General features: G+C 41.3%; 1 protein-coding gene across 1 annotated transcript in view; it reads right to left on the bottom strand.

Annotated features, from left to right (window-relative positions):
* Window positions 1-27,720, bottom strand: part of SLC35F1 (solute carrier family 35 member F1) — a 290,981-nt gene that overhangs the window by 91,986 nt on the left and 171,275 nt on the right. Inside the window, exon 2 of the mRNA XM_080664512.1 lies at window positions 25,929-26,104. Within this exon, the coding sequence (XP_080520638.1) occupies window positions 25,929-26,104 (176 nt within the window). The remainder of the gene's footprint in view (window positions 1-25,928; window positions 26,105-27,720) is intronic.

Genomic DNA, 27,720 nt, shown 5'->3' with positions numbered 1-27,720 from the left:
TCATGGAAGAAAGGCTTTCTGACCAAAAGGTGAAAGAGTGCAGAAAAAATTCAACTTGTTTTTGTTGTTGCTTTCTTCCCACTTTATATGCTCAGAGAACTGCTTTGTTTTCAGCGCTATCTCTCTCTCTCTCTCTCTCTCTCTCTCTCTCTCTCTCTCTCTCTCTCTCTCTCTCAATATGGAGGAGGAAGGGAATTTGGCGTTAATAGGAACATTTCAAACCTGCATTGTTACGAGAGCATTTATTTGTAAGGGCCGAGTCTCAGCAAACTTTGTGAGAGAGTAAGAAATGTGAGCTCCATTTGACAGAAAAGCAATTTCAATCTTGGCATTTCAGAAAGGAGAAGAAAGAAGCGAGGTAACATTCCCCTGACTGCTCTGTGCAGGGTGTTAGTACATCAATGATCTCATTGAACGGATTTTGACTCAGTGACAGAAAACACGGGCAGTGAGAAAAATCCCAACTCGCACACAAAGGAGATGAAAACTTCCCAAAGGCCGCTGGTTGAGATGGACAGAGAGCGACAACAAGGAACGGGGTTGATATGGGAAAAAAGGTGGCAATGTCTGGAGGGAAATGGGAGTCTATAGAAATTATCTATCTGCCCATGCCAACTTTACCAGATGGCCCAAAGCCCTGGAAAGCTGGCTTTGGTTCAAGTTGTCCAGGAAACATCATAAGCCTGCAGCAGTTTTTGGGACAGGAATTTATACCTTTATTCAGAATGGACCACTCATGGCCTCGTTTCCATAATGCGGGCTGCTGGTCTCATTCACCTTTCTATGCCTAGCACCTGACTGGACACCTAGCAAGTAAAAGCAGCTCAACAAATGCTTACTAAATTAGCGCCATGAAGAGTTAAACAGAGGATGTAAGTCTTATTTGAAAAGCAGCAGACTCTTTCACAGTAAATTTTGTCTTAGGAATAGTTAAAAAAGAGAAAACTGGGACTGAGGAGAGGGGAAAAGACACGGTGATTTAGATGATACCACAGGAATGAAGAATTCTGCAAAGCAGCTTTGGGCACTGCGTGAGATAAAGGAGGCTGGAGGAAAGTATATTTTGATGGCCTGGAACTGACTGAGCTCCTGGGAAACGTCTGGAATTTAAATACCAGCTTTTCTGTGCTGGGCTTTGGGGTACAATGGAATAATAACTTCTTTCTCCTCCCCTGGAGCTCACATTCAGATGGGGAGACTGACATTAAACATGTATTGAAGGTAACTACAGATGTAGCCAGGATGTGTGGTGATGGTGGTGGTGGTGGTGGTGGTGGTGGTGATGGTGGTGTGTGGAGAGCAGCTACAGAGTTTGGACTGATGAGAGGGCACAGTCCTCTCACTGCCACATGCGAGTCCCAGCTTGGAGGCAGAGCCCTCCCAGCACAATTACAGCCAACAGCTATGGTTGTAAGCTTGAACCTATGGTCCGAACACATGGTCCCACATGCTTGAGTGATGTGGGCTTGATAGAGTTCAGGTGCATGTAATTGAGTAGGATCGAAACCCACGAGAATGTTGTAAACATCTTGACCACGCCCTTACTTTGCCTCATGGCATCCGGCTGTAAAATAAAGACACGGCTTGTAGTCCGTGGCGCTGTCTCTCCATCAGAGAAGCAGCGTCCCACCGAGACCCAGCTTTCATTCTCTTGTCTGTCTTTTCTAATCCTTCACCACCCCCACTCAGGGTCACCTTTGGCCATGCTGGCGCAGCACAGTGGTGGTGGTGGTGGTGGTAGTGATGGTGGTGATGGTGACGGTGGTGGTGGAGGTGATGGTGATGGTGGTGGTGGTGATGGTGGTGATGGTGATGGTGGTGGTGGAGGTGATGGTGATGGTGGTGGTAGTGGTGATGGTGGTGGTGGTAGTGGTGATGGTGGTGGTGGTGGTGGAGGTGATGGTGGTGGTGGTGGTGGTGGTGGTGGTAGTGGTGATGGTGATGGTGGCGGTGATGGTGATGGTGATGGTGATGGTGGTGGTGTTGATGGTAATGGTGGTGGTGGTGGTGGAGGTGATGGTAGTGATGGTGATGCTGGCAGCAGTGGTGGTGGTGGTGAAGGTGGCGGTAGTGGTGGTGATGATGATGGTGGTGGTGGTGATGATGATGGTGGTGGTGGTGAAGGTGGCGGTGGCGGTGGTAATGGTGGTGGTGGTGTGTGTACAGAAAGCAGCTGTTGCTCCGGACAGGGTGACTCATGGCAGCCATAGAAGCCATGTGACTTCATCCTCTATGTATGTCCTCTAGCATGAGACCACTGAGGATAAAACGTATGCTGCTTAAAAAACAAAACAAAACAAAACACGTATGCTGCTTGATTTTGTGCACTGCAGGTAAGAGGCAGAATAAAGCTGTCATGTAAATATGTCAAACCCTTCTTTTGGGGAGGGAACAAAACAAAGCTGAGTAAAAATAAAATGTTGTGGGTTTATTTTTTGGCATAGTGGGATTTTAATCTATTCATTCTAGCCATATGTACTTACTCCTAATATGTACCAGACACCATGTTCGCTCTAATAAATAAGAGAGATGCAATTCTTGATCTCACAAAATTTAAAATGTACAAACTTAGACCAAGGCTCACAAACTCAAGTGCCTATGCAGTGAGTGCCAGTTAGCCATTGTGGCCAACTGGCGGGTGTTCATCTTGTCCAGGGGGCAAACCACATCTCACTTCCCGGGACTGTTGCCATCAGCCAGGCAGACTTACTATCACCAGGTGTAATTTTCAATAGAAGCTAAAAATCCATATTTTATGTGAAATGTTCTAGCTTTTTAAATGTTTCAAATAAATTCAAATTTTCCTAAACATTGTGTGGGCCAAACACAGCACCAGTTACAGTCCATAAGTGGCCTATAGTCCGCCAATTTGTCACTTCTGTGTTAAACAATTCTAACAAATCATTATGACAAAAAGAATAATCCAGGTACAACCTGAAGCTGGACCAGGGCCGGGGGGGTGGGGGGTGGGGGGGGGGCCTGCACTGGTCTAGAAATGCTTCCAGGCACATCTACATCAAAGTCACTGTGTGGAGGAGAGAGCTGCTCACATTATTTGATTTTCATTTCCTCTTGACACTTTTGTGGTTAGATACTGTTTTGAGATTCCTTTTATCTCCCTGTATTTTTCCCTATTCTTTCCACTAATTCAAACTGGTCTCCAACTTTCTGTTTTATTGCCTCAGGGGAAACGTGTCAGGACCAAAGTGGAATTATTTTGCAAATCTTTCTGGCTTTCATTTTTCAAGGCATCAAACCTAAGGAGTAATTTGCAGAAGAGGTTAATGGAAGAAGAATTTTCCAGTATAGACAGTCTTGAATAACCAAAGGACAAAATAGCAATATTTACTGACCCAAGCAAGAAAGAAATTCCTCCTAGACTAGAAAGAGGAGAAGGAAAGAAGAAATAATCACGGGGTTCAGAGCAGCGAGGATTCCGGCTCTGCCTCTTGCTGATGCCATCACCGGTGCATCTAGGCAGAAGGGCCTGTAGGCAGCTGAAAGAATACAGCTGTACCCCAAGAATGGCCATAGCCCGGCCAGTGTGGCTCCTTGCTTAAGCATTGACCTATGAACCAGGAGGTCAGGGTTCGATTCCCTGTCAGGGCACATGCCCAGGTTGCGGGCTCGATCCCCAGTAGGGGGCATGTAGGAAGCAGCAGATCAATGATTCTCTCTCATCACTGATGTTTCTATCTCTCTCTCCCTCTCCCTTCCTCTCTGAAATCAATAAAAATATATTTTTTAAAAATTGTGGCCTTAAAATACACATACGAGTACATGTGCCATCCAATCATTTGCTATCTGTCATGGGTTCCAAAGCCAGCTGGTAAGCTTAAGAAAATAAAAACCTTTATTGCTAGTACCATTGCAAGACATCTGGAGTTGCCATGATAGACTGTAGCATTCGAAGCCTCAGATTTTCTCTTACTTTTAAATAGGTTCTGAGAGAGATATTTCAAGTTCTAGGTCAGACCAAAGAGAAATCCTCCCAGGTGAGCATTGTTCAAAATTATTAGGCATCAGGAGTTCTCTTGAACAAAAGAATCATGAGCATTATCTAAGTTTTACTATAATAGTCTTTAAGGATTAAATTTGGTCATGAAAAAGTACTATCAAGGTTATTTTACAGTATAGGCCTTTGATAAATTTATAAAAGTATAATTATGTCATAAATGTCTTTGTGCATAGTTCATATATACATATGAAAACAATGTCATTTAATAACAATGAATAATATGGAATTTTCACCCACATCCATTTACCTCTTCGTTGTTTTCAAATTGTTTCTTCATGCTTGGGTTTATTGTCTTGGGTTTATTCTGTACTCTATTGAATTTATTAAGCCCAAAGAAAGAATAAAGAAGGAGATAATACAGGGTAAATGAAGAAAATAATGAAATCAAAGACATAGAAAGAATTCTCCAAGTCAAAAGTTGCTTCTTTAAATAAATAAAATTAGCAAACATACTTTACAATATTTCTTGGTCTATTAATTTTTTAGAGTTGCCTTAAAAATATCACACTCCAATAGGTCAATTTTTAAAATCTATTTTGAATTATTTTACTAGCATTTGCAAGCTTAAGATTATTTTCTTTTTTTAACTAAATCTTTAAATCAATAGGTAGTGAGCCTCCTTATCATTAAGGAATATTTTTATCAAAGTTTTTTTTTTTAAATAAAATATAGCCACATTAGCTCTCTTTTTGTTTAGTGTTTTTCCAGTTATCTTTTTTTTCATTGTTTTACTTTAAATATTTTTTTAATCTTTCCAGTTTATGTGTATCTTTGGTAAACACCATACAGCTAGAATCCTAATGTGATCATTCCGGAATATACTCATTGTCTGGATTCCAGACATAAAATGATTTAGGGGCTCATCTTGGCAAAATACACTAAATAAAGAATGGAAAGTAGAGGAACGCTTTATTCATAGGATATAGAATTATTGAAATCAGCCAATTCAAATATTTCAATAATAAACTACCTCTTCAGCCCCTAAAAAGGCTGGTTAATAATTACGTATAACAGGATACTGAAGGGGAGCTGGTCAGGGTCCTGACCACCGAACCTGTGTTTAGAGGGAAAGCCAAGCCCGTCTGGAAACCTCTGAGATAAGCCTGCTTCCAGCCAGCTTAGTCCGCAGGTATGGGAGGCGGATACATGAATTTAACCAAGGAGAAAAATTAGTTTAATCTCTATCCAGAAAGAAAGGAATGCATTTAGTCGTGTATATTCTGTATTAAAAAGTCTTCATTAAAATGTTTGGTAATGTGGACATAGCCTTTTTATTATGGTTCTCCATAAGAACATTCTTTAAGGAGAATGTTCAAAATGATTTTGTTATTATCCAAGCTTAGTTTTAAGAGACAGAGTTGCAGAACCACCATGGGTGAATCTGATTATGTGTCAATCACAGACCTGGGTTTTTAGAACACAAATCTACTCGCAAGGTACTGAAAAATCCTGGGAACAAGATAAAGGAGAAATCTTTGGCATAAATCTTCTGTCTGTCTGTGATTGTCTGGGTTTCTTTACAGGTCCTGTCTCTCAGTTAACTACAGTTTGAAGAGGGTCTTCATAGAGGCTCGGTGAATTTTCTCTATGTTTAGGTTATAGTGGAATTAAAAAGGCATCTGTTTTTCTTCATAGAATTCTCCTTAAACTATTTGGGATTCCCTATTTAAAAGCAAATGAGAAAGATAAAATATGCTAACATTCACTTTAAATGTTAAAAAACAGCACTAAAAATAAATCATGTAAATGAGATGGTCTGCTGAATTAAATACCCAAGTACAAGGACAGGAAAACCTTTTTAAAAAGAAGCTGTAGAAACACAAGGTCCAAAGCTGAACCTATCCTCACACACACAGGCGAACAGCTGGGCCCCAAACACAAGGCCCTCTCATGAGAGACGCTGAAGGAGGCAGAGAAGTGGGACATTCTGGTGCAGAAAGAGGGAAGATGAGGGGACAGTTGGCATCCTTCACAGAAAGGTCAAAAATCCAAATCACCAAGTCCTAGGAGCTGCTGATATTCAGTAGCGTAGATAGACAAGGGCTCTGAACAGAAGGAACAGGGAGCAGCGATGGGGAGCTGATGAGCTGTGGCTTTCCATTTTGGGGGGATACTTGAGTGGCAAAGCTGGGAAAGTTACTATTGTAGTAGAACATCCACACTTTACAAAAGTGAGCAAAGGATAATTCAACACCCACCCACCCCAGTACTGCGACCAAAGGGCGTTTGCCAGGGTGAGACAGGAAGCAAGGAAGCCAAGGGCGGTGGGGAAAGGCTTTAAAGGCAGCACTTAACCTGCCTGCCCAGCACAAGGCAAAGACTCTTGGGGCATAGTTTGCAGGGGTATGGAGACCTGCCCTGTGACTGGGGTCCTTGAGAATTAGAATCTGTCACAGGAGCTCACAGGTGGCCATTAAAACCTAAATTGTCCCCCCTGGTTTTTCTTATTTCTCTCGTTGTGAATTTCTCCTCCTGTCACTCTGCAAGGGATGAAAGAAGCTCTGAATCTTTTCTCTCTTGCAGATGGAATTTTATGGATTTCATTTATTTACATTTCTTCCTTCGCTTTATGATGGGCTCAGAAAAACCTATGATTTTATATGTTTTTATTGTTAGAGTGAGAGTGATGTGACTATATCCTAAACAAAAGCCACTATGTAATTCTGATAATTAATTTCTGTAAGCCTCAGTCTCTTTCTCTATAAAATGACCTATACTAGCACAGTAGTTTCAAGGCTAAAAATGATGTCGCTGTATTGTATGTTCTCATTTCCTTTCTTTTCCTTCTTTGGTTGGTACTGGAAATGGTGCATGCCGCGGCCATAAAATCAAACTCACGGTGCACCATTTCTTCCTCCCTTATTTAGCTGTGCTTTTCTCTTTTGTCCATTTCCATCCACGCTGAGCAAATTGACTTTTCACTGTTCCTTCACAAAGTCTTACTCATTCTGGAGTAGACTGATTTTATTCAGAGCTATGGCTTAAGTAAATTAATAGCTGACCCTATAAAAGTTATATACAATTGAATATGGCCTTTCAACTATCAAAGAGATTAACATTGTAATGATACCATCTCTGAGCACATAATATAACCATAATCAATACATGTGAATAAACAATTTTTATTTGATACTCATCCCCATTTTTATCAGCCAGCAAATCTGAGTCACAGCGATATTAAGTTGACCTGTATTCGGAAGGAACATAACCGTATCATCCTTGAACATAACTTTACTGTCCTGATCCCACACCAGTCATCTAACCCATGTTGCTAATTTATACTGATTTAGGAACCCTGGGGCCTCCTTTCCTGTCACATTCATTACTTTCGGAAGAACAGATAAGAAGCAAATACAGTTACTAAACTCACTTAGGAAACTCACTAAACATCAATAAAAATGCCACAAAAGGGAAGAAAGGCATATGTAAATGACACTGGGTTGCTGAAATAGGCAGGATATCTTTGGCTGGTAGGCATAATTCTGCACTGATGCTGGCTAAAATTTTTCTATTTCTTGTCTATCCATTCTTCCCAGGCACATCCAAACCAGTAAACCTTCCCTGGAATCCAAAGTTTAAATATTGGAAAATACCCAAGGGTTATCCCTCATACTCTGCTTTCTAAGCAAAAGTAATTTTTTTTTTTTTTAATGAGTAGATTCTGATTAAACCCCCGCTAAAGTGACTCAAGTGCTTTGGTATACTCAATGCCCTAAAGGACTATTCCTGATGTCATTTATGTGATCGCAAGCTGTGTTTACAACAGTAAAGAAAGCTAGGCCTGGGTAGCATTAATACCCTACTAATTATCTATGTATATAAAAGCCTAAGCAACCGGCCGACCGGCTGACCAGCCAGTAGCTATGATGTGCAATGACCAACAGGGGGCAGATGCTCAACGCACATGCACAGAAACATGGAACAGACTGATGAATCTCAGGGAGAAGGGGGGAGGGGGCAGGGTGGGAAGAGATTAACCAAAGATCTTATATACATACTAGAAGCCCAGTGCACAGAGGTCCCTCAGCCTGGCCTGCGGGGATGGGGCCAAAATCGGCTCTCTGACATCCCCTGAGGGATCCTGGATTGCCAGAGGGTGCAGGCCAGGCTGACAGACTATAAAAGGTACTGCTATAAAAGGTTTATGGATGATATCAATTTCTACAGCATTAATACAATGTTCTGGCAATGACATTCTTCCAGGAGAAGGTATAATAGAGCTCATTTGTTTTCTCTTCTTTGTACTAATTCATGTGGAGAGGAACACAAGTGAGTGAGTGAAAGAAAGAAGGAAAAGAGTTCACTGGGACTTACTCTTATAAAAATGGACAGAGAGAGAGAGACACAGAGAGAGAGAGAGAGAGAGAGAGAGAGAGAGAGATTGAGAGAGTAAGAGTGAGAGCGCGCTGTCTCTCTCATTATCATTTCATATTTTTATTTTAGGATTTAAAAATTACTCCGTCTTGCCAATAAATAGGAAAGAATGCTCATTTCACTGGTAATTAAGGAAATAAAATTTAAAACAATAAGATATTTTTTAACTTTCAGATCAACAAAATATTACTGATAATATCCAATGTTCAGAAATAAGTGGGGAAATAGATATTCTCTATGGTTATTAGGATTTTGAACTGGTAATACCTCTTGGGGAGGAGCCATTTAGAGATATTAATCAATATTGAAAATGCCCCTTGACTCAGTATTTAAGTTTTTAGAAATCTAAACTACAAGATACTCTCACATGTATTGAAGGGTATATCTGTAGTAGGCAGTTGGATAGGCATGAGCAGTGTAGGAATGATGGGCCAGGTACAGAAGTCACCAGGGTGGAAAGCCGAGGGTGCCTAGCAACAGACAATTGTAGGGTGGAACCTCACTCCCAGGGTGCTCTTTGTTCCCCTAGCACAGTGGTCGGCAAACTGCGACTCGTGAGCCACATGCAGCTCGCGAGCCGCAGTTTGCCGCTCTGTTGACTAATGGGTTTGCCGACCACTGCCCTAGCATATCACTGGTCATACAGTTTAGATCTCATGACCTTTCATATCATAATCATGTAGCAGCCCCCCTTAGAGGAGGAACAAGGAGGGCAGAGAATAGCCTATAGGACTCTCTTGCATGACCACTCCCTTAAGCATTAAGCCCTAGAGATAACATCTAGGCCTCAGTTGTGTTTCAGCTCCAGGTCCAGAAAAGCAGCAAGAGGACACCAGCTGCAATGACTAATGATATGCTGCCCTGACCAATTAGTAGAGACCATGACTCTGGAATGACACACCTGGAAAGTTGATGAATTTTCTATTGAAATCCTCCCGAGACCTCCAAATAAAAACCCTCAAGACTCAGTGCAGTGTGTGCGCACTCTCACTCTCTCTCTCCCTCTAACTCTCTTTCTCCCTCTCTCTCTCCCTCTGTCTCTCTCTCTCTGTCTTTCTTTTTCCTAAGTTCCAAGGGCCCTTATTTTGCCCCTGTAACTGGGTTCCTGAGCCCACACAGCCCAGCTGGCTCGCCTTTTCTACCTCTGTGACTTTCTAAATAATTTTTCTCTTATAATTTGGGTTCTTTGGCTCTGAATTCTTTCTTTGCTGAACTCAAGTACTTAGGTTGCTGAACTGAGGTCCAGTAACATTCTGGTGCCATTTCATCGCTAACATATGTGTAAAGATGTTTCTTGTAAAATAAATGGAATAATCCAAAATTGGAAACAAGCTGTAGGACCACTCATTGTGAGTTTATTGATACTACGATAGCAATTAAAACTATAAAGTAAATGCACATGTACTGAGATGAAACATTTTCCAGGATATATTATTAGGAAAAAAAACAAATTTCAGAACAATACCAGTATGTATTTTTCCTAGCACTTGCATGAATAACACATTGTAATGTTTGTGAATGCATATGCATAAAAAGTGCTGCAAAAGATTAGCAAAGATTTCCTTTGAAGAAGAGAGTGGGATATGTGGTGGGTGGAAAGCATAATCTCTGTTATAAAAAAACATATTTATGTCTATATTTTCAATATTTATATTTACATTAACAAGTAATGTCTGTAGCCATGCATTATTTGTGTAATTTTAAAAAATTAAGATAAATCTTTCAACTAAATTGAGTTGATTTTAATTATAAATTCTACATTAAGAGGTTAATAGAAGTCTTTGAGTTTAGCAATAATGCTGTATATAGAGCACAGTATCAATCAAAGTTATTTTTTAAAAAACTAGAACCTAAAATATCAAGTTTATTTGTTATATTAGGATCAATGTTTCCCACTCTGAAATGCAAGACAACTTGGCTTGCACTTTAAGACACCCTTCACAGAGAACAAAACTTAGAATATTACATCTTTGGGCTCTTTTACTCAAGTAGACAGGTTAATTAGAAATCAGAAATAGCAACATTCTAGTATCTTGGTTTTGAGCTTCTTGGAATCCTTATTAAAAGACCTTATTTTGGTTCACAGGATGGAGCTAAGAATTACCCATTAATTTCAATGGATATGGAAAATATTCATCTTTTCTTAACCAATTCTTCTTACAACTGTTTTTAAAAATCCTGATTTCAATACAAATCATAAGTAAAGAAGGATTTACATAATCATCCAAGTCTGGTTGATTACTGCACTTTGCTTGGAGCAAATAAAGTTTTACAAGAAGGATTACAGTGAATGTGTGGCAGGTGGCAGAGACAGAGCAGTTCTCAGATGGCAGCAGCAGTGCTGGTGAGAGGTGATGGGTAGCTTGGCTTAGACAGTGCTAGAGCTGATGGGGATGGAGAGAGAGCATCTAAAAAGATCACACATGGTGTCTGGTCCACAGGGAGCTCAATAAATATCCGTGAAATGTAACTGAAGTCAACTTTCTATCAGTCAATACACTGAGTGGCCAGATTATTATGATCTCTGAACGCATAATAATCTGGCCACTCAGTGTATATCCTATATAATAAAAGGCTAATATGCAAATTGTCCCCTCGACCAGTAGTTCGACCAGCAGGCAGGCCGGCCAACTGCCCATGTCCCCTCCCCCTGGCCAGGTTGGCCGGACTCCACCCATGCACGAATTCATGTACCGGGCCTCTAATATATATACACACACACACTGAGTGGCTAGATTATTATGTGTTCAGAGATCATAATAATCTGGCCACTTAGTGTATATTCCACAACCAAATGAAACTTCAATCCCAGCGATGATGTGAGTTGCCCAAGTTAGTTTGTTGGATATGTTTAAACTTTAACCATGGGATACACAGTCAATTCATTCCTGTGTTCAGTGATATGCTTGTTAGGTAGAAATATTTTTTTCTCGTTTTCAGTGAAGCCATGAATAGATTTATATCGGGGATTTTGGTATAAGATTAATAAGATACAATAATGATTTCTTCAAATGAACCATAATCATTGCTTCATTTAGTTGGATATTTATCTGTATTTCTTTTTGAAAATTAATTGGGACAATTGGAAATTGTCCACATTGTGACCCTGATTATTAAATGCACAATTAATTGACCCCTCTAGAATCCTATGAAACGGTAACCAAATACCTTGAAAGAGGTGCTGAACATTTTCTGAATGGAGCATTCTGCTGAGAAATGAGTTAAGCTAGTTGGTCAAAAGCAAGAGGTTGATATTTTGTTCTTTCTTCCTGCTCCTCCACAGATGCTCAGGGTCCCAGTGAGTGGCTGACAGTCTTTCTCCTCTATCAGGTATGGAGATAAAGCCCAGGAACTCTGATATTCTCCACTTGTTGTTACTTTTCACTTTATAACATTAAATTATTGTGGTTTCTAATATTTTATGGGATTTATTAGAAACTTGGGAAAAGTTTAGGTTCATGTAACAACAAGTACTAAAGAGACATCCCAGAAGAGTTAAGGCTTCTTAAAGGGATAAAGCCAGACAAGTAAAGAACTATTTGCCAATACATACAGGGGTCATTTAAGTCAGGCAAAGTGACTAGACCTGTGATCCCTATGTAACTGCTTGTAAAAGGAGAAGAGACCTTTGAGGGTGTTGGAAGTCACTAATAAACACGAATATAGTCAATTGCTCTAGCTCATAAAAGCCTATCAGCCAAGAAGTCACCACAGCTAAGTTTAAATAAAGAAGGTGGGTGATGCCTGTGCTGTATTCTCCCAGGAAGACTGGTGGGGCTGGTGCAGGGACTGGTGAAACAGCTGTCCCCCTTCTTAATACAAAATCAGGGTCTGGAGCAAAGAATGTGTGCATGATCAAAGAAAGGCCAAGGGGAAGACCATGAAACAGCAATGCATTGATTCTAACCGCTTGTAATGAATCCTTCTGCTGCAAATAAACTGGGAAGGGAGGATTGGTGGCTGATGGACGGAGAAGCAAATTCTTTTGGAATGAAGATGTGATGAAGACAAGAAAAAGCAAAGCCCTCAGATCTGTACTCTTGAAATTACAGGTACTTTTTACTTGTCACTCTCCTCCCCTTTTCTGTGAGCTTAGGAGGGGTGGGAGAAGGGAGATCATCTTTCCTCAATCAGGTATCCTTTATACGTAGTAGTACAGTGCCTAATAAAGAAGGCCCTCAAAACATATTGGCTGACTAAATGAATGAACTAATGTATGAAGGAAAGAAATGAGTGATTGAGTAAGGTAAGATAACTTAAATTTAGATAAAAATTTGAATAAGATGCAATCAGGCCAAAGACTTCTAGAAGGTTCTGTATAAAGTATGGACAGAGCTAAAATTAATTTACTTCAGGCTAGGAATGGGTTGCATCCCTGGCTTGTGCACGAAGTTGATTCTATCAGTTAAGAGACATTCTGAGTATAGGAACACATTTACAGTGTCTTTCCTGTCAGGTATATCTGATGTCAAAACAACAGAATCCAGAGGGTGAGATCTACTAAATTTCTATATAGTAAATAACTTACAATTTTTAACATTGCATAGTCTTCTATATTTATCCCACTTACATAAGCTCTGCCCACACGTTTCTCTGTTAAAAAGAAGTTACCAAGTTCCTTTATTTTTAGAAGATGAATTCTTTGCTGGCTTTTGAGTGATTTAACTCAGTTTCTTTTAGTCTGAAAAAAAGTTTAAAATCAATAGCTTGCTTAAAGCTGTGCTATAACGGTCCTGAGCTTAACACAGCACAGCTGGGAATTTCAACCTCAACGAATGACATTCACTGAGCCAAAAGTTGAAATGTGCTTGTAGGTATAGAACCTGCTGCTTTGAATGTGGTGAGGCCCCAGTAGTCCATTGAGTTTGTCTGCAGAGTGCACTTCCTGCGGAACGATGGTTCCACGATCAGTGACAGTGGATCACGATCATTGAGCTCCATGATCTGTGACAGCATGGCCTTCCCCTCTTCTCATCTAGAGGATGGCATGCTGGCAGCCACTTCCCTGGCCGTATAGACCCAATTATTGTGCTCTCTCAGGGCATTTTTTCAGCTCTTTTTGATCTTGGATTATTTTTAATTTTTCCCTCTCCCCATGCTGACTTTATTTTTCAGTGTTGAGATAGATAAAAGATTCCTACCCTGTCAAAATATGGAAGCGAGATTCTTTTAATCAACTCATCCATGGATAATTCTTGTCCATGCAATAGTTTATTAAGTAAAGCTCGATCTTTGCTTATAGATTTCTTACTATGGTTTCCATTAAAATGCCCTTAAAACAGACAGACTGCTTATTGATTATTCCAAATAATTGATGGAGGTCTGAGATTTGGGGTATAAAATAGGGACCCAACGCTCCTTCTGGGAATGCATCTGAAGAATTCCTATGATTATAATGATAGAGTCTTCTAAAGTATCCAGGGCCCTTGTCCCAAGAACTAATTTTTTGATGAAAATTATGAGGGACAGAAATGCCATCCCCCCCGGCTTTGGTCAGACCACACTTCCTTTTCTTCGACCTCTCCAGTTGGCACATGCCTCAGTCAGCAGGCCAAATGGAATGTGATTTTCCCAGCTGCTTTGGACCTGCTTTGCTTTCCGGAAGTGTACTGAGTAGGTTGCAGTTCGCAGATGCATTCTGTGTGTGTTATAGAGAGAAAACATTCAGGGGAAAGGGTAGTCAAGCTTAGTTCGCAACATACTTGATCTTAATTGGTGACCTTGTGCACGAAGCCTTCTCTTGAGCCAAGCACAGCAACTGGAGGGGTTATCTGAAGGCATGGCTTTCACTGAACCTAGAGCCTCTCTTACAAGGTCTAAATTTGTCATGACAGTCCTATCTCAGAAAAGGATTGGGGAATGTTTTTCTTCCCACCTCTTCCCATTTGAGTATCAGTTTTGTCTGTCTGAGCAGGAAAAGGCCGGGGTGAAGGGAGGAAACAGAGATAGCAAACACACGCACAAAAACAAGGGGAGAGAAAGGGTGGGAAGCAAGTCTGCCTTGAGATTTCACAGTCATAACCAGAACTCTAGGACAAAGATGCATTTCTGAGGCGAGCACCAGCCTAGGGAATTGTTCTATCAACTCTTTTCCTTTGGCACCTCCCTTTCCTGTCCCAACCTCTCATCGTTTGGACCATTTGAGTGAAGTGATGCCTGAAAGTAGAAGGGTGGCTCTGGCTCTTTCTGATCAGATTCTGGGTGCCCACTGTCCGCTGTTTCTCTTCGCTTGGTTTCTGAAGGAGCCTCACCCTACACCCTGAGGGAGGGGATGTAGGCTGGTACATTCTAGAATAAGTCCTGTGCTAGTGTGATAATTGCATCAGTGAGTTCCTACTCACATTAGATGCTATAGTGGTAAAAAATGGACCTAAAATCTCTCTCTCTTATTCCTTTATGAATTTTATCAGTGCCTGCTCTGACATCCAGCGACTAGTTAAGAAAACTTTAAATGCTGGAATATGGCTAAAGAATTTCAGGGTCATTGTGGTAGAATTTATTCACATTAAGGGTTACATGTATAAAATCCAAATTGCTGGAGAGGAGAATCAGAATTCATTAGGCAAATCTAAAGCTGATGATGGCAGATCACAGTGGTTATTGAATGCTTTCTATATGCCTGACACTGTGCTAAGAATTTTCCAAATACACCACCTCCTTTAGTCCACACAAACGCTCTAAGTCAGTTATTATTATCCTGACTTTCAGAATAAAGAAATACAACACAGACAAGTTATGGAAATTTCCCAGGATGGCTCAATGGCTCTGGAATTTTGATTGAATTAAGGAACAGAAAAAGTCTAGCCAGGGGTGGGCAAACTTTTTGACTCGAGGGCCACAATGGGTTCTTAAACTGGACCGGAGGGCCGGAACAAAAGCATGGATGGAGTGTTTGTGTGAACTAATATAAATTCAAAGTAAAGGAGCGGAGGGGAGAGCAAGAGAACCGGATAGAACAGCCGGATCCGGTCCGCGGGCCGTAGTTTGCCCAAGGCTGGTCTAGACTCTAATTTTTTAAAATTATATTTTAATTTCATGAATTTAAGTCATAATTCCTAAATATGATTCTTAAAGATAGACATTTTCTTAGACATGACTAACTAGGCAGTTGAAGGCAAAAGAAGTAATATTCATTCTCTTTCATAGAAAGAAGTGTCAAATAGTAAAACATGGTTAGAAACGTATATTCTGATCACATTTTCTTTTATTTGGAAGTCATTTCTTCTATCTTTTGCCTCACATAGATCACTGAAGGAGTCCAGTCACTCCAACTTGTAGTCAGAATGCACCATTTGCAAGCAATACATTTAAATTTGGTGAGTTACATGATCCTCTTCCCGGTCCTCAAAAAACTCAGAAATGGAAACCAATGAAAGCAGACTTGCAAAAATTGCATAGACAGGGAATTCTGATCTGAGAGAATCACAATGCAATTCTAATCATGTGAAGGAAAAAAAAATGAAGCAAATCTCACACTGCAGACTGCAATGGTGTCTGCAAGATGGCTAACTGCTGAGTCTTTGATTTAATGAAAACTTAGAGAAAGCAATTCAATTCACTGCAGGGACTGCTTTGTTCTCCATTATAATTCTTTTAAGGCAAAAGATGATTGTGAGGATAAACTCCATTCCTTGGAATTTTTACACTAATTACACACAAAGCACTATTTTGGCAGAAGGGGACTTATCTCCTTCAGGCAATACAGTTATCATCTTGTAACCACCCTTCATGCTCCCAGATGAACGCTGGAGCGTGCCAGTAATGAGTCCTGCTCTATGCCAGCTCTCAGCATGGAGAGCTGAATGCTTAAAGATTTCCAGAATTAGCAGCCAACTCCAGATAAAACAGGGAGACAATACCTCCCTCCAAGCTTATCTGCCATTTGAAATAAAAGAAATGGGGCATCCATTAATAAAGTAAATGGCATGGGGAATGGGGGATGTATACTCTGTATGTGTGTGCTCTTGTAAGTTTACATGAAGATTCATTAAGAGAAGATGATGTGCAAATTCATGTCATTTTCTTTCAATCTAAAAGTCACTTATTGTGCTAAGAAGTGATATTGAAAGTTCTGGGTAAGGTATCAATTTATTTGAGATTCATCCACTTTCGCACAAACAGAACATAAGCTATTGGATACTATAAGTTTGATTATGACTGTGGGAGACTTGATTTAGTGCAGATTTACCCGTAAGCACTGCACACATATGGAATGTGTATAATTTTGCAATGTTTAATGGAGTATAAGTTTGATCGATAACAGTTCCTGTCCCACTAGCAAGTTCCTTGGATTAGGTACAGTTTTGGGGGGAAAACTATACTCATTCTTGTGTGGTCTAAAAGCACGTAACAGTACTGATGGGACTTCTGAATATCAGAAAGTGACTGAGAGACTAGCTTTATAATGGAAACTGAGCCCAAGGATACATTATTTCATCACTGCAAACAAGGAGTGATAGTAGACAGCCGATTAATTCTCTCTCTTCCCCCCCCCCCCACCCCTTTGGTCAAGTGTTTTAAAGCATAATTTACATGTAATAAAATTCACCTCTTTTAAGTATAAAGCCTGGGGCACTTTACAAATGCATGTAGTCATGTCACCTCTACAACAATCAAGATCTACAGAGCATTTCCATCACCTCAAAGCTCCGTTGTGTCCCTTTGAGGTCAATCTCCTCCTCCCACCCCCAGGCTCTGGCAACCACTGACCTATTTCCTGACCTTAATAGTTTTGCCTTTTCCAGAACATTACGTTACTATGCATTATGGAACTGTGCAGTGTGTACACAGGCATGTCTGGCTTCTTGCATGTAGCAGCACGTTCTTTAGATTAACCCATGTTTCAATAGCTCATTCCTTTGGATGGCTGAGTATGCTCCATGGTATGAATTTACCACAATTTGTTTTATCTTTTCCCAAGCTGATGAGCATTTGGGTTATTTACAGTTTGGGGCAACTGTGAGTAAAGCTGCAATGTATGTTTGCATATACGGTAGCTCTTTGTATGGACATTATGTTTTCATTTCTCTTGGAAGAATGTTTGTTTGATGATGGTAAATGTTTGTTTAACTTTATAAGAAACTGCCAAGCTGCTTTCCAAAGTGTTGGTAGAAGTTTGCATCCCCAGCAACAGCATACGAGAGTTCCAGTTGCTCCATACACTGGTAGGCAGTTTTGCTAGAACTGGATTCTAATTTTCTCTTGTGATTTTTCTCTACCAATTTCCCAACGTGGTTTGTATATACACCCCTACCTGCCGCACCCCCTTTTCTTCTCCTTTCCCTGACAAAGTAAGCATAATTCTGATGGAGTGTCTACGAAGGATGCATCTTAGAAACCCCTGAGGTACAACCCTTCTATACTGTGGGCGAAGAACTCTCCAATCATACTTAAGAAGTAAAAATAAATGCAACCCAACAGAAAATAGAAATGGAGTAATTTCCCATAAGGGAAACTCTTTTTTTTAAATCCTCACCTGAGGATAGTTTTTCCATTGATTTTTAGAGAGAGTGGAAGGGAGAGGGAGACAGAGACACACATTGATTGACTGCCTCCTGCTCACCCAAACCAGGGCCGGAAGCGTGCAACCTAGGTACGTGCCTTTGACTGGAATCGAACCCGGGACCCTTCAGTCTGCAGGCTGATGCTCTATCCACTGAGCCAAACTGGCTAGGGCAAAGGAGACTTTTTAAGAGGCTCCAGATACTGCCTCACTAGACTTAAGTGACAGTAATATTCCCCCCGAGACTCCCAAGAGAGTTATAATTCAGCATTTACATTTGCCAAATGCTTCCTATTCTGCCAATCCATTAACAGTCCCTTCTCAGTGATTTAGTCAAGGTTACCCAGAAAATTGAAAACTGAGCTGTGTGTGAACAGAACTTGGGCTTCTGCTCAGAAAATCCTGGATCCTGCTTGAAGTCTTTTCATTGCTCTGGCCTGTATTTTTCACTTCTAAGGGAATGGGCACAGAAAATCCCATAAAAGGAAAGGGGCAAAGGATCACAGAGGGAGAGCAGTATAAATTGAACTGGGAGGAGAGATCTCCAGGTCACTCTAGAGTCAGCACACTGAAATGCCAGGTACTGGTTTCTAGGACTCTGTGTGGCTCTCTGAGAGTTCTATATTATTCCGTACGAAATCCTACATTTCTCTAATTACATTGATATTTTAATCTTGCAACATTGGTAATTGAGAATTTAGCCTATATATTCTTATGCAGAAAGTGTAGTGTGTTAGCTGGGCTGGCGTGGCTCAGCAGTTGAGCATCGACCTATGGACCTGGTGGTCGCAGTTCGATTCCCAGTCGGGGCACATGAGCGGGTTGTAGGCTACATCCCCAGTGGGGGAAGTGCAGGAGGCAGTCGATTGATGATTCTCTGTCATCATTGATGTTTCTATCTCTCTCTCTCTTCCTTCTCCCTTCCTCTCTGAAATCAATATATCTATATATTGATATATAGATAAACAAAGTGTAGTGCGTCTGCTGAGCACAAATGGGAAGCCTGTCTTGCATTAGAAGAGGCAACAATTACCGTCTGATTAATGCTTCCCCAGCCACCACCAAGAGGAGGAATACTTTTTTGACATAAATACTGAGAGGAACATTTGTTTAAAATGCTGAGGGCTATGGAACTGGACCACTGGGCCATGAGTTGCATCCATCTGTCGTGTGTAGACAAGGCTGTCACTTTTATGTATTTCTCTCATTTCTCACTGCCCTACTTGAGTATATGAATGGGAAGAGGAAGATGGTGAGTAAGGGAGCTGAGAGAGAGTGAGTGCATGAAATACCTGAGCTCATTTCTCCAGCCTCCCCACTTAGAACTGAAATTTGAACTAGACCTTTAGGATTTCTGTCTTCTGGAATGTAATCCGACGTGAGAATATTTCTCATGAAGAGTAAGGCATGCATTTACTTTTCAGTACTCCCTTTAAAAAAAAATTAACAGGATTACACATGGAGATATTTTTATAAGTGCTCCATTAGTACTATTAGAGAGTTGTTTCGTTTTCACAATCATACAAAGAAATATATAAAATGACTCAATAAATATCATAATGTCTATGTTTCAAGAATTTGTTAGAGAGCAACATTCATTCAATTCTTATCAAATTGCTTTTAGCTATAAGCTTGTTTTTTATTTGAAAGTGGAAGAGTTTATAAAAATATCTTTCAATGAAAAAGCAAAACTTGTAGAAACTGCAGTCACCAGGAATATATCTACTGATGGTCAATGGTGACAATATTTTATTTTATTTCCAGGGTCTACATATAAAAAGTAACAGATACTTCTCATTCTATCATGTTTACATTACTGACACACACACCCCTTCTCTTTTTACCACCATGACGAGAAAAAAAAAACAAGGAATTACAAGTTTTTTTGTTTGTTTTTCCCTTGGCATCCTGTTTTTTTCCTCACAATCCTTACCTCCCTCAACACTGAGTAAATTGTAGATGGGAAAATAAAAAGAATTTAGAGAAACAAGAACTGAGAAAAGCTGGCAGACGAAGAAAAGGAGGAGGAAATTACTGACTAAATCTTTGTGGTTCATATGCACTCAGAAGTTACAAATTGCCAAAAGAGGAACCATGGGTATTTATTATTTAAGAAGCACTGAAAGCAGTTCCAAGAATCAGCAGGATTCTTGTAACAGTTGATAAAAAAAGCTCTTGGGCAAACAGTTTGATGACATATTCTTTTCTTGATAAGAAATATATCCAATTTTCACCTTTGTTTTTTGAAAAGCCTGTCACAGCTCTTGCTCCTACAACACAAATGGAAGAACAAGTTGGGCTTCAGTTGGACCCAGCCTGTTCTTCTTTCCTCTTGTTTACAGTCTTCGCATTTGTTTCTCTGCTTCCCAATTTCAGCTAGAGAAATGGCATGAAATTTTAAGAAAAAAGTAGGCATGAAAAAAGAGTCCTCTTTTGAGAATTTCCTTGGCAAATACATAAGTTTTTTAAACTCTCACTAGACTTTCTCAGTTATATTCCTGTGGGATATTAGAATATATATTTTTTTCTGCCCCCAGTTTCTGATACCGAATTCCCAACACTCCTGTAATTTCCTGTGTGATGAGAACACAAGGAGCACCTCACACAGGTTCCTAAACACCTTGGAATTTCCAGGGTGCTGGGAATGCCTTCTGTTCTCAGGAGGCATCACTCTTGGTGGTCTCCTGGAGGGGTGCTGGTCACCAGAAACTGCAAGCCATCATTAGAAGCTTGGAATTATTAATCCCACTTCCCCCTTCCCCAGAGAGGTGAGAGGCCTGGCAATAGAGCTAATGATCAATCATGCCTATGTAATGAAGCCTTTATAAAATCCTGAAAGGACAGGGTTCAGAGAACTTTGGGGTTGGTGAGCATGTGGAGGTGCTGGGAGAGTGTGTATCCAGACAGGGCATGGAAGCTCCACACCCTGTCCCACATACCTTGCCTTACTCATCTCCTCCATCTGTGTGTTCATCTATACCAGTGGTCGGCAAAGCGCGGCTCGCGAGCCACATGCGGCTCTTTGGCCCCTTGAATGTGGCTCTTCCACAAAATGCCACGGCCTGGACGAGTCTATTTTGAAGAAGTGGCGTTAGAAGAAGTTAAAGTTTAAAAAATTTGGTTCTCAAAAGAAATTTCAATCATTGTACTGTTGATATTTGGCCCTGTTGACTAATGAGTTTGCCGACCACTGATCTATGCCCTTATAACCTTTCATGATAAACTGGTCCACAGTTTATTTTCCCTCTGGAGGGGCTCTAGGAAATTAACCATGCCAAGAAGGAGGTCCTGGGAAGCTACAATTTATATATAGCTCATTGGTCAAAAGCAATTGGCATTTGGAATGAGGGGGCAGTCTTGTGGAACTGAGCCCTTAACTCTCTCCAGGTAGAGAGTGTCAGAATTATGCTAAATTGTGGGACACCCAGCTGGTGTTGCAGAATTGCTTGGTGTGGGAAAAACCTCCACACATCCGGTATCAGAAGTGTTATAAGTGTAGTAGTAGTAGTAGCAGTGTGAGAGTAAAGGAAAGACACAGGAGAAGTACTGAGTTTTTCTTTATAGTTCCTGAAGACCTACTTTGTGCATACAAAGAAGTAACAGCCATCTAAATTCTACCTAAATTCTCAAAGTGGAGACAATGTTAATAGAACTACTTTTTTGAAGTACTTTTTTTTCCCTAAGAAAGTTATAACTGAAGTTGCTTGTTATGAACACGAGATTTTTTTTTGAATTTTAGAACCATCTGGAATAAAAACCTAGCTCTAATTAAGGAGGAAAACAGATTTAAAATTTGTTCAACAAGATATATATACTAGAGGCCCAGTGCATGAAATTCGTGCATGGGGGGGTGGGGGTGTCCCTCAGCCCAGCCTGCACCCTCTCCAATCTGGGACCCCTCAAGGAATGTCCGACCTCCCGTTTAGGCCTGATCCCAGCTGCTCACCTGCCTGCCTTCCTGGTTGCCCCTAACCGCTTCTGCCTGCCAGTCTGATCACCCCCTAACCACTCCCCTGCCAGCCTGATTGCCCCTAACTGCCCGCCCCCCTGCTGGCCTGGTCACTCCTAACTGCCCTCCCCTGTAGGCCTGGTCCCCCCCAACTGCCCTCCCCTGCCGACCTGGTCACCCCTAACTGCCCTCCCCTGCCAACCTCATTGCCCCTAACTGCCCTCCCCTGCAGGCTTGATCGCCCCCAACTGCCCTCCCTTGCAGGCCTGGTCCCCCCCCCCCCCCCCGCAACTGCTCTCCCCTACAGGCCTGGGTCCCACCCCCAACTACCCTTCCCTGCAGGCCCAATCGCCCCCAACTTCCCTCTCCTGCAGGCCTGGTCCCCCCCAACTGCCCTCCCCTACAGGCTTGGTCCCCCGCAACTGCTCTCCCCTGCAGGCTTGATCGCCCCAACTGCCCTCCCTTGAAGGCCTGGTCCCTCCCAACTGCCCTCCCCTGCTGGCCTAATTCCCCCCAGCTGCCCTCCCCTGCCGACCCGGTCACCCCTAACTGCCCTCCCCTGCAGGCCTGGTCACCCCTAACTGCTCTCCCCTGCTGGTCTGGTCCCCCCCCCCCAACTGCCCTCCCCTGCAGGCCTGGTCCCCTGCAACTGCCCTCCCCTGCAGGCCCGGTCACCCCCAACTTCCCTCCTCTGCCGGCCTGGTCACCCCTAACTGCCCTCCCCTGCTGGCTTGATCACCCCAACTGCCCTCCCCTGCTGGTCATCTTGTGACAGCCATCTTGTGTCCACATGGGGGCAGCCATCTTGTGTGTTGGAGTGACAGTAAGTTTGCATATTACTCTTTCATTAGATGGGATTAAGGAGGATGGCACTCAAATTTTGCAGGGACTAATGAATAATCAGGAACAAGTTCAAAACTCCAGTTTGAACTGGAGTTACACCAGAACTTTTACTGGAATGTGTTGCTTCAGAGTCTTTGATCATTGGTCCCATGCAAACTTGATAAAAAGAACACAGTTTGAGGTCAAATTTCCATAAGACTTTTGTAATCACATCACCCTTAACACTTTTGAAGTGCTTCTTGCATTGATTACATTGTGTTCACAGACAACAGTCATAACTGTTTAAAAATTGTATGATTAAAATTAGAAAATGAGATTTCTTTAGACATATATTCCAGAGTCTAAGTTCTTGCTGTCATGTGGCCTAAGGTGACTTCAAATTAATGTTGTGGCCCAGCAGGGTGGGGATGGCTGTGCTGGGAGAATCGGGAAGATGGGCATCCCCCTGTGTCCTAATCTGTAGCCCTCTGTGGAGAGTGGTCAGGGAGCGATGGGAAAGGAGGAAAAACTGGCTATGAGAGTACCTCCCTGTACACACCAGACCTTCCACCCTTCTCTTTGCTCTGCTGTTCATTCCCTCCCAACTCTTGAGGTGCAAGAGATTAGTATGTTTCTAGAACATAGTGCTGAAGCAGCCCACACAAAATTAATGCAATTACGATGTTGATTTCCAGATGTTAGCTTAATGCCAGCCTATTAAGATTTCTAAAGATGAAGATGAAAACAAACAAACATTATGAGCAAACACCCAAATAAAGACATGTCAGCAAATTTAGTGATAACATGAGGCAAAGGAAAAAATCTCCAGATAGAGCATTTTGGAAGTTGATTTTCTTCATCACTGATTGGAGTAGACAGAATTTTCTCAGGCCCTCTTCAGTCTTCTTTCCAAAGAGCACCCCTCCCCCCATTCCTTGCTGCTCCTAGCCCTCAGCCTCCTTCCACCTGTGCCTCTCCCTGCACACCCTGCCCACCTCTTCGACCACATCCTCCTGATTTCATTGCTGTGCCTCACTAGGCCTTGCACCAAGGGCTGGTTTCTTAATTAAGAGTTTTGAAATTCAAGGCAAACACCCTCCTTTTGCTTGAAAGTATCTCTCTTTCCTCCTCTTGCCTCCCACTGTAGTGGGCAGGGTGGGCCAGGAAGGCACAGAGCCCTGGCCGAGGGCGGGCTTCCACCTCCTAGTTTTATAGCCTGGAGCAGGTTCCGGATGCTGGAGCAGCCTTGGTTTTCTCATTTATAAATTTTTGGATAATAACATGTATTTCCTTTGATTGAAAGAATAAAAGAGGGAATTCACATATATAGTGCCTGATACATTATAAGGTTCAATAGAAGGTATTATTATTATTATTATTATTATTATTATTATTATTTTGCTACATTAAGTTTTCTAAGCTTTTCTGTCTCTTTTTGTGACTGTTACATAGAATGGCTTGATTTTACTTTTGTCCTGATGTAGGTTTTTGTTAAATTTCTGAACCCCTGGAAAGTAAGGTGAACAAGAACTCATAGACTAGTTACAATTCGCCATCTCATAGTCTGGAATGTTTGGTTCTCAATGCCACAGAGAAGATAAATTTACCACTTTCATGTGAATTGTTTTTGTAATATTAAAGTATTGCAAAATCATGTAAAGTTTAATTTTATTATTCTTATCCATACTCCTTGTACTGAGCTAACTAAAACAAACACCAATAACACATATTTTTGAGAAGTAAATGAAATTAGCTTATTCAATACTTTAAACAAATCCAAAGTTAAACGAGAATTCAGTCCCAACTTGTTCATTTCTATTCTCCCTCTAAGATAAAATCTAGTAGTGGCCAAATCATTATAATTAAACAATATTATTCTGGACAGTAATCTAAATAAGGAAATATAAAAATGAAATACTAATATACAGTTCTTATAAAAGTTTTTAAAAAGTATGACTATTATGTTCATCACTTTAGAGACATAGAAGCATAGAACAGACTGACAAATCTCAGAGGGAAGGCAGGGTAGGGGGTGGAAAGAGATTAACCAAAGAACTTATATGCATGTATGCAAAACCCTTGGACACAGACAATAGTGTGATAAAAGCCTGGGGGAGGTGGGGTACGGGGTGGAGGGAGTCAATGGGGGAAAAAAGGGGACATCGGTAATACTTTCAACAATAAAGCTAATTTTTTTTTTTTAAAGTATGTCTATTAGCCCAACCAGCATGACTTAGTGGTTGAGTGTTGACCTATGAACCAGGAGGTCACGGTTCAAATCCCAGTCAGGGCACATGCCCAGGTTGCAGGCTCCATCGCCAGTTGGGGGCGGGGGCGGGGGGTGGTTGCAGGAGGCAGCCAATCAATGATTCTCTCTCATCACTGATGTTGCTATCTCTCTCTCCCTCTCCCTTTCTCTCTGGAATCAATAAAAATATATATTTTTAAAGTATAACTATTAAAATTGATACATACAACTATTCATATATCCTTATTTATTATTAAGGTATATAATTGCCTTCAAAGTTATTAATGATTATTTTTCAATGCACATTTTATAGCCAACAGTTACTATTGGGGAAAAATTCTTGTCTATTTCTGGGTCATAGAGAAAAATATATACACCAAATCCAGTGGTTTAATCATAAAGCTGTGAGGTACACCCTCCAGAGAGAGAGCCTGAGGATTTAAACTGCCATTGCCCCTTAAAATGGAGGCCTTGCTTTATTGCTTTAGCTATTTTAAGTTTAGACAGAGCATCCTACTTGGCCATTTATGGTAGTTTTCCTTTCTTCTTCCCCACTTTGCTATTGTTAGAGTTGTTCTGTGTTTACTGCTTTTACCTTTCCTGTGACACTTTCCCAAAGAACATATATTTGTCTGTAATTCCCTTGAATTTCTCAGGGCTAGCATTATTTAGGACAGCTGTACCAGGCCTGTCCCAGGTTCCATAGAAGCACTCTATTTAGATTCACAAAGGGGTACGAGGAATTTTACCGGAAATTCACATAGTGAGCAACTGTACATTTCTGCCTATACATGCACTTCCCACTTCACACTGAATTCACATAATTTATACTTCTTTGTGACTTATTTATTCACTTTATTTACTGTATGACTGTAAAATAGACAAGTGAGATACGGGGTTTTGAATGATCACATGATGCTATAAGTGCAAAAGTTATCAGGTCGTGGCACATCATTTTTCTAGATGTTTGTAAAAGAGAAACTTGGCTACCTTGCTGGTGTATTTGCAGGCTTACCTTGTCTGACAGCCAGTGTGGTGGTATAGACCAAGAAGAGGAGAATGTAATTGAGGAAACTCTGGAAGACGGGGGTGTTGGCATGGAAATCTTCCGACAAGTACTTGCTGGTCAAGCCAATTCCACAAATAAGGAGGGATAACACCTGGCCTAGGGCCACAGAGATTAACATCTCCCTGGAAAAGAAAGAGAAACACAGCACGATCAGCAGTAAATCCACTTATGCGACACTTAAAATTTATTGAGCATGTGTGCTATTCATTGGGCTAAGTGCAATAAAAAGTATTTCTTTTAATTCATTACAGCAATGCTATGAGGAAGGTGCAATTGTTACTGAGGTTTCATAGGAGGAAAATCTAACGCTTAGAGGCCTTAAGGAATTTGCTCCCAGTCGCATAACCAGGAAGTGGCGAAGTGGTAAACCTGGGAATTGAGACTAAATCTCTCCCAGTGACCCTGGCTTCCAGCCACTGCCCTCCAGAACCTGTGGGGAAAGTAAACACCATTCCGATGCCCACCATATAATTAACCAAGTGTTCAGAAACCTGAGTGAGAATCTGAACACCAACCAGGAGAGATCATGTTCCAACCCTATCTTCAGGCTCTTATAACAATGACAGAGACTTTTCTTTACAGATAGAAATCTTGGATCCTGGAACATGGAAATGAAGAAGAGGCTGTACGAACCCCAGAAAATCCAGAAGGACCACCTCCTCTCCACTCCCAGATTGGGGGTCTCAGTTGGCTCTAGAAAGCATTAGTAAGCACTTCTAGCCATTCTCCTCTACTTAGGTTATAATTGCTTACACATTACAACTGTTATTCATGAAGGAAATTTAATGACCAAAGTGGTCACTTGAAGTGAAATATTTCAAGATCTGTAGATATTTTCTGTGACTTCTTCCTAGGCAGTGTCCCTGGAGACCACTCTAGCGGGATCAGGAGCAAGAGTCAAGGGGTCTACTTTGCAAAGGCTTGATGTTCACATGAACCTTTGTGCCCTGACACTGGAAGAGCCCTGGAAATACAAAGCAGGCTCCTGCCCTCCCCACTCTCATCTGACTTTTTTTGGTTTATTTATAGAAACAACTCGTAAAATAAGCAAGGAGTAGGATTTCTCAACAAAAAAGCATTAGGCAGAAGATTGGCAGTGTTACATATTCCCTCCCCATGACTAACGGCTACAACTAATATAATATGATTGAATGTCAACTGTAATTGAAAAATTTTTTAAAATTTAGCCGAAACCGGTTTGGCTCAATGGATAGAGCGTCGGCCTGCGGACTGAAAGGTCCCGGGTTCGATTCCGGTCAAGGGCATGTACCTTGGCTGCGGGCACATCCTCAGTGGGAGGTGTGCAGGAGGCAGCTGATCGATGTTCCTCTCTCATCGATGTTTCTAGCTTTCTATCCCTCTCCCTTCCTTTCTGTGAAATATCAATAAAATATAAAAAAAAATTTTAAAATTTAAATATCATAATAAGGAGTTGGTTTTAGTGGGAAGATAATAAGTGTTTTTGGTATACTGAATTTGAGCTGACAGATCATCTTCCACATGATCCAGCAGTGTCAGAATCATGGGATTAAAAGTGAATGGGAAGCTCAATCAGGAGGTTGATATGGGAAGTTATACACATAAGAGATGGCTAAGGTCCTGAAATGGATATCACCAAAGAAGGGATAACAGCAGACAGAACAAGAAGGACCAGAGAAAATCTCTGGGGAATCTCTAGATTGGGGCTAAGGGAGAAAGAAAGGCACATCATTGGACTGAGAAGAGGTTAGAAAACTAA

The sequence above is a fragment of the Plecotus auritus genome, assembly GCF_963455305.1.
Source record: "Plecotus auritus genome assembly, chromosome: 4".
NCBI classification, from domain to species: Eukaryota; Metazoa; Chordata; class Mammalia; order Chiroptera; family Vespertilionidae; genus Plecotus; species Plecotus auritus.
The sequence above is the reverse complement of the archived record's forward strand: the minus strand, read 5'-3'. Positions and strand labels throughout refer to the sequence as shown.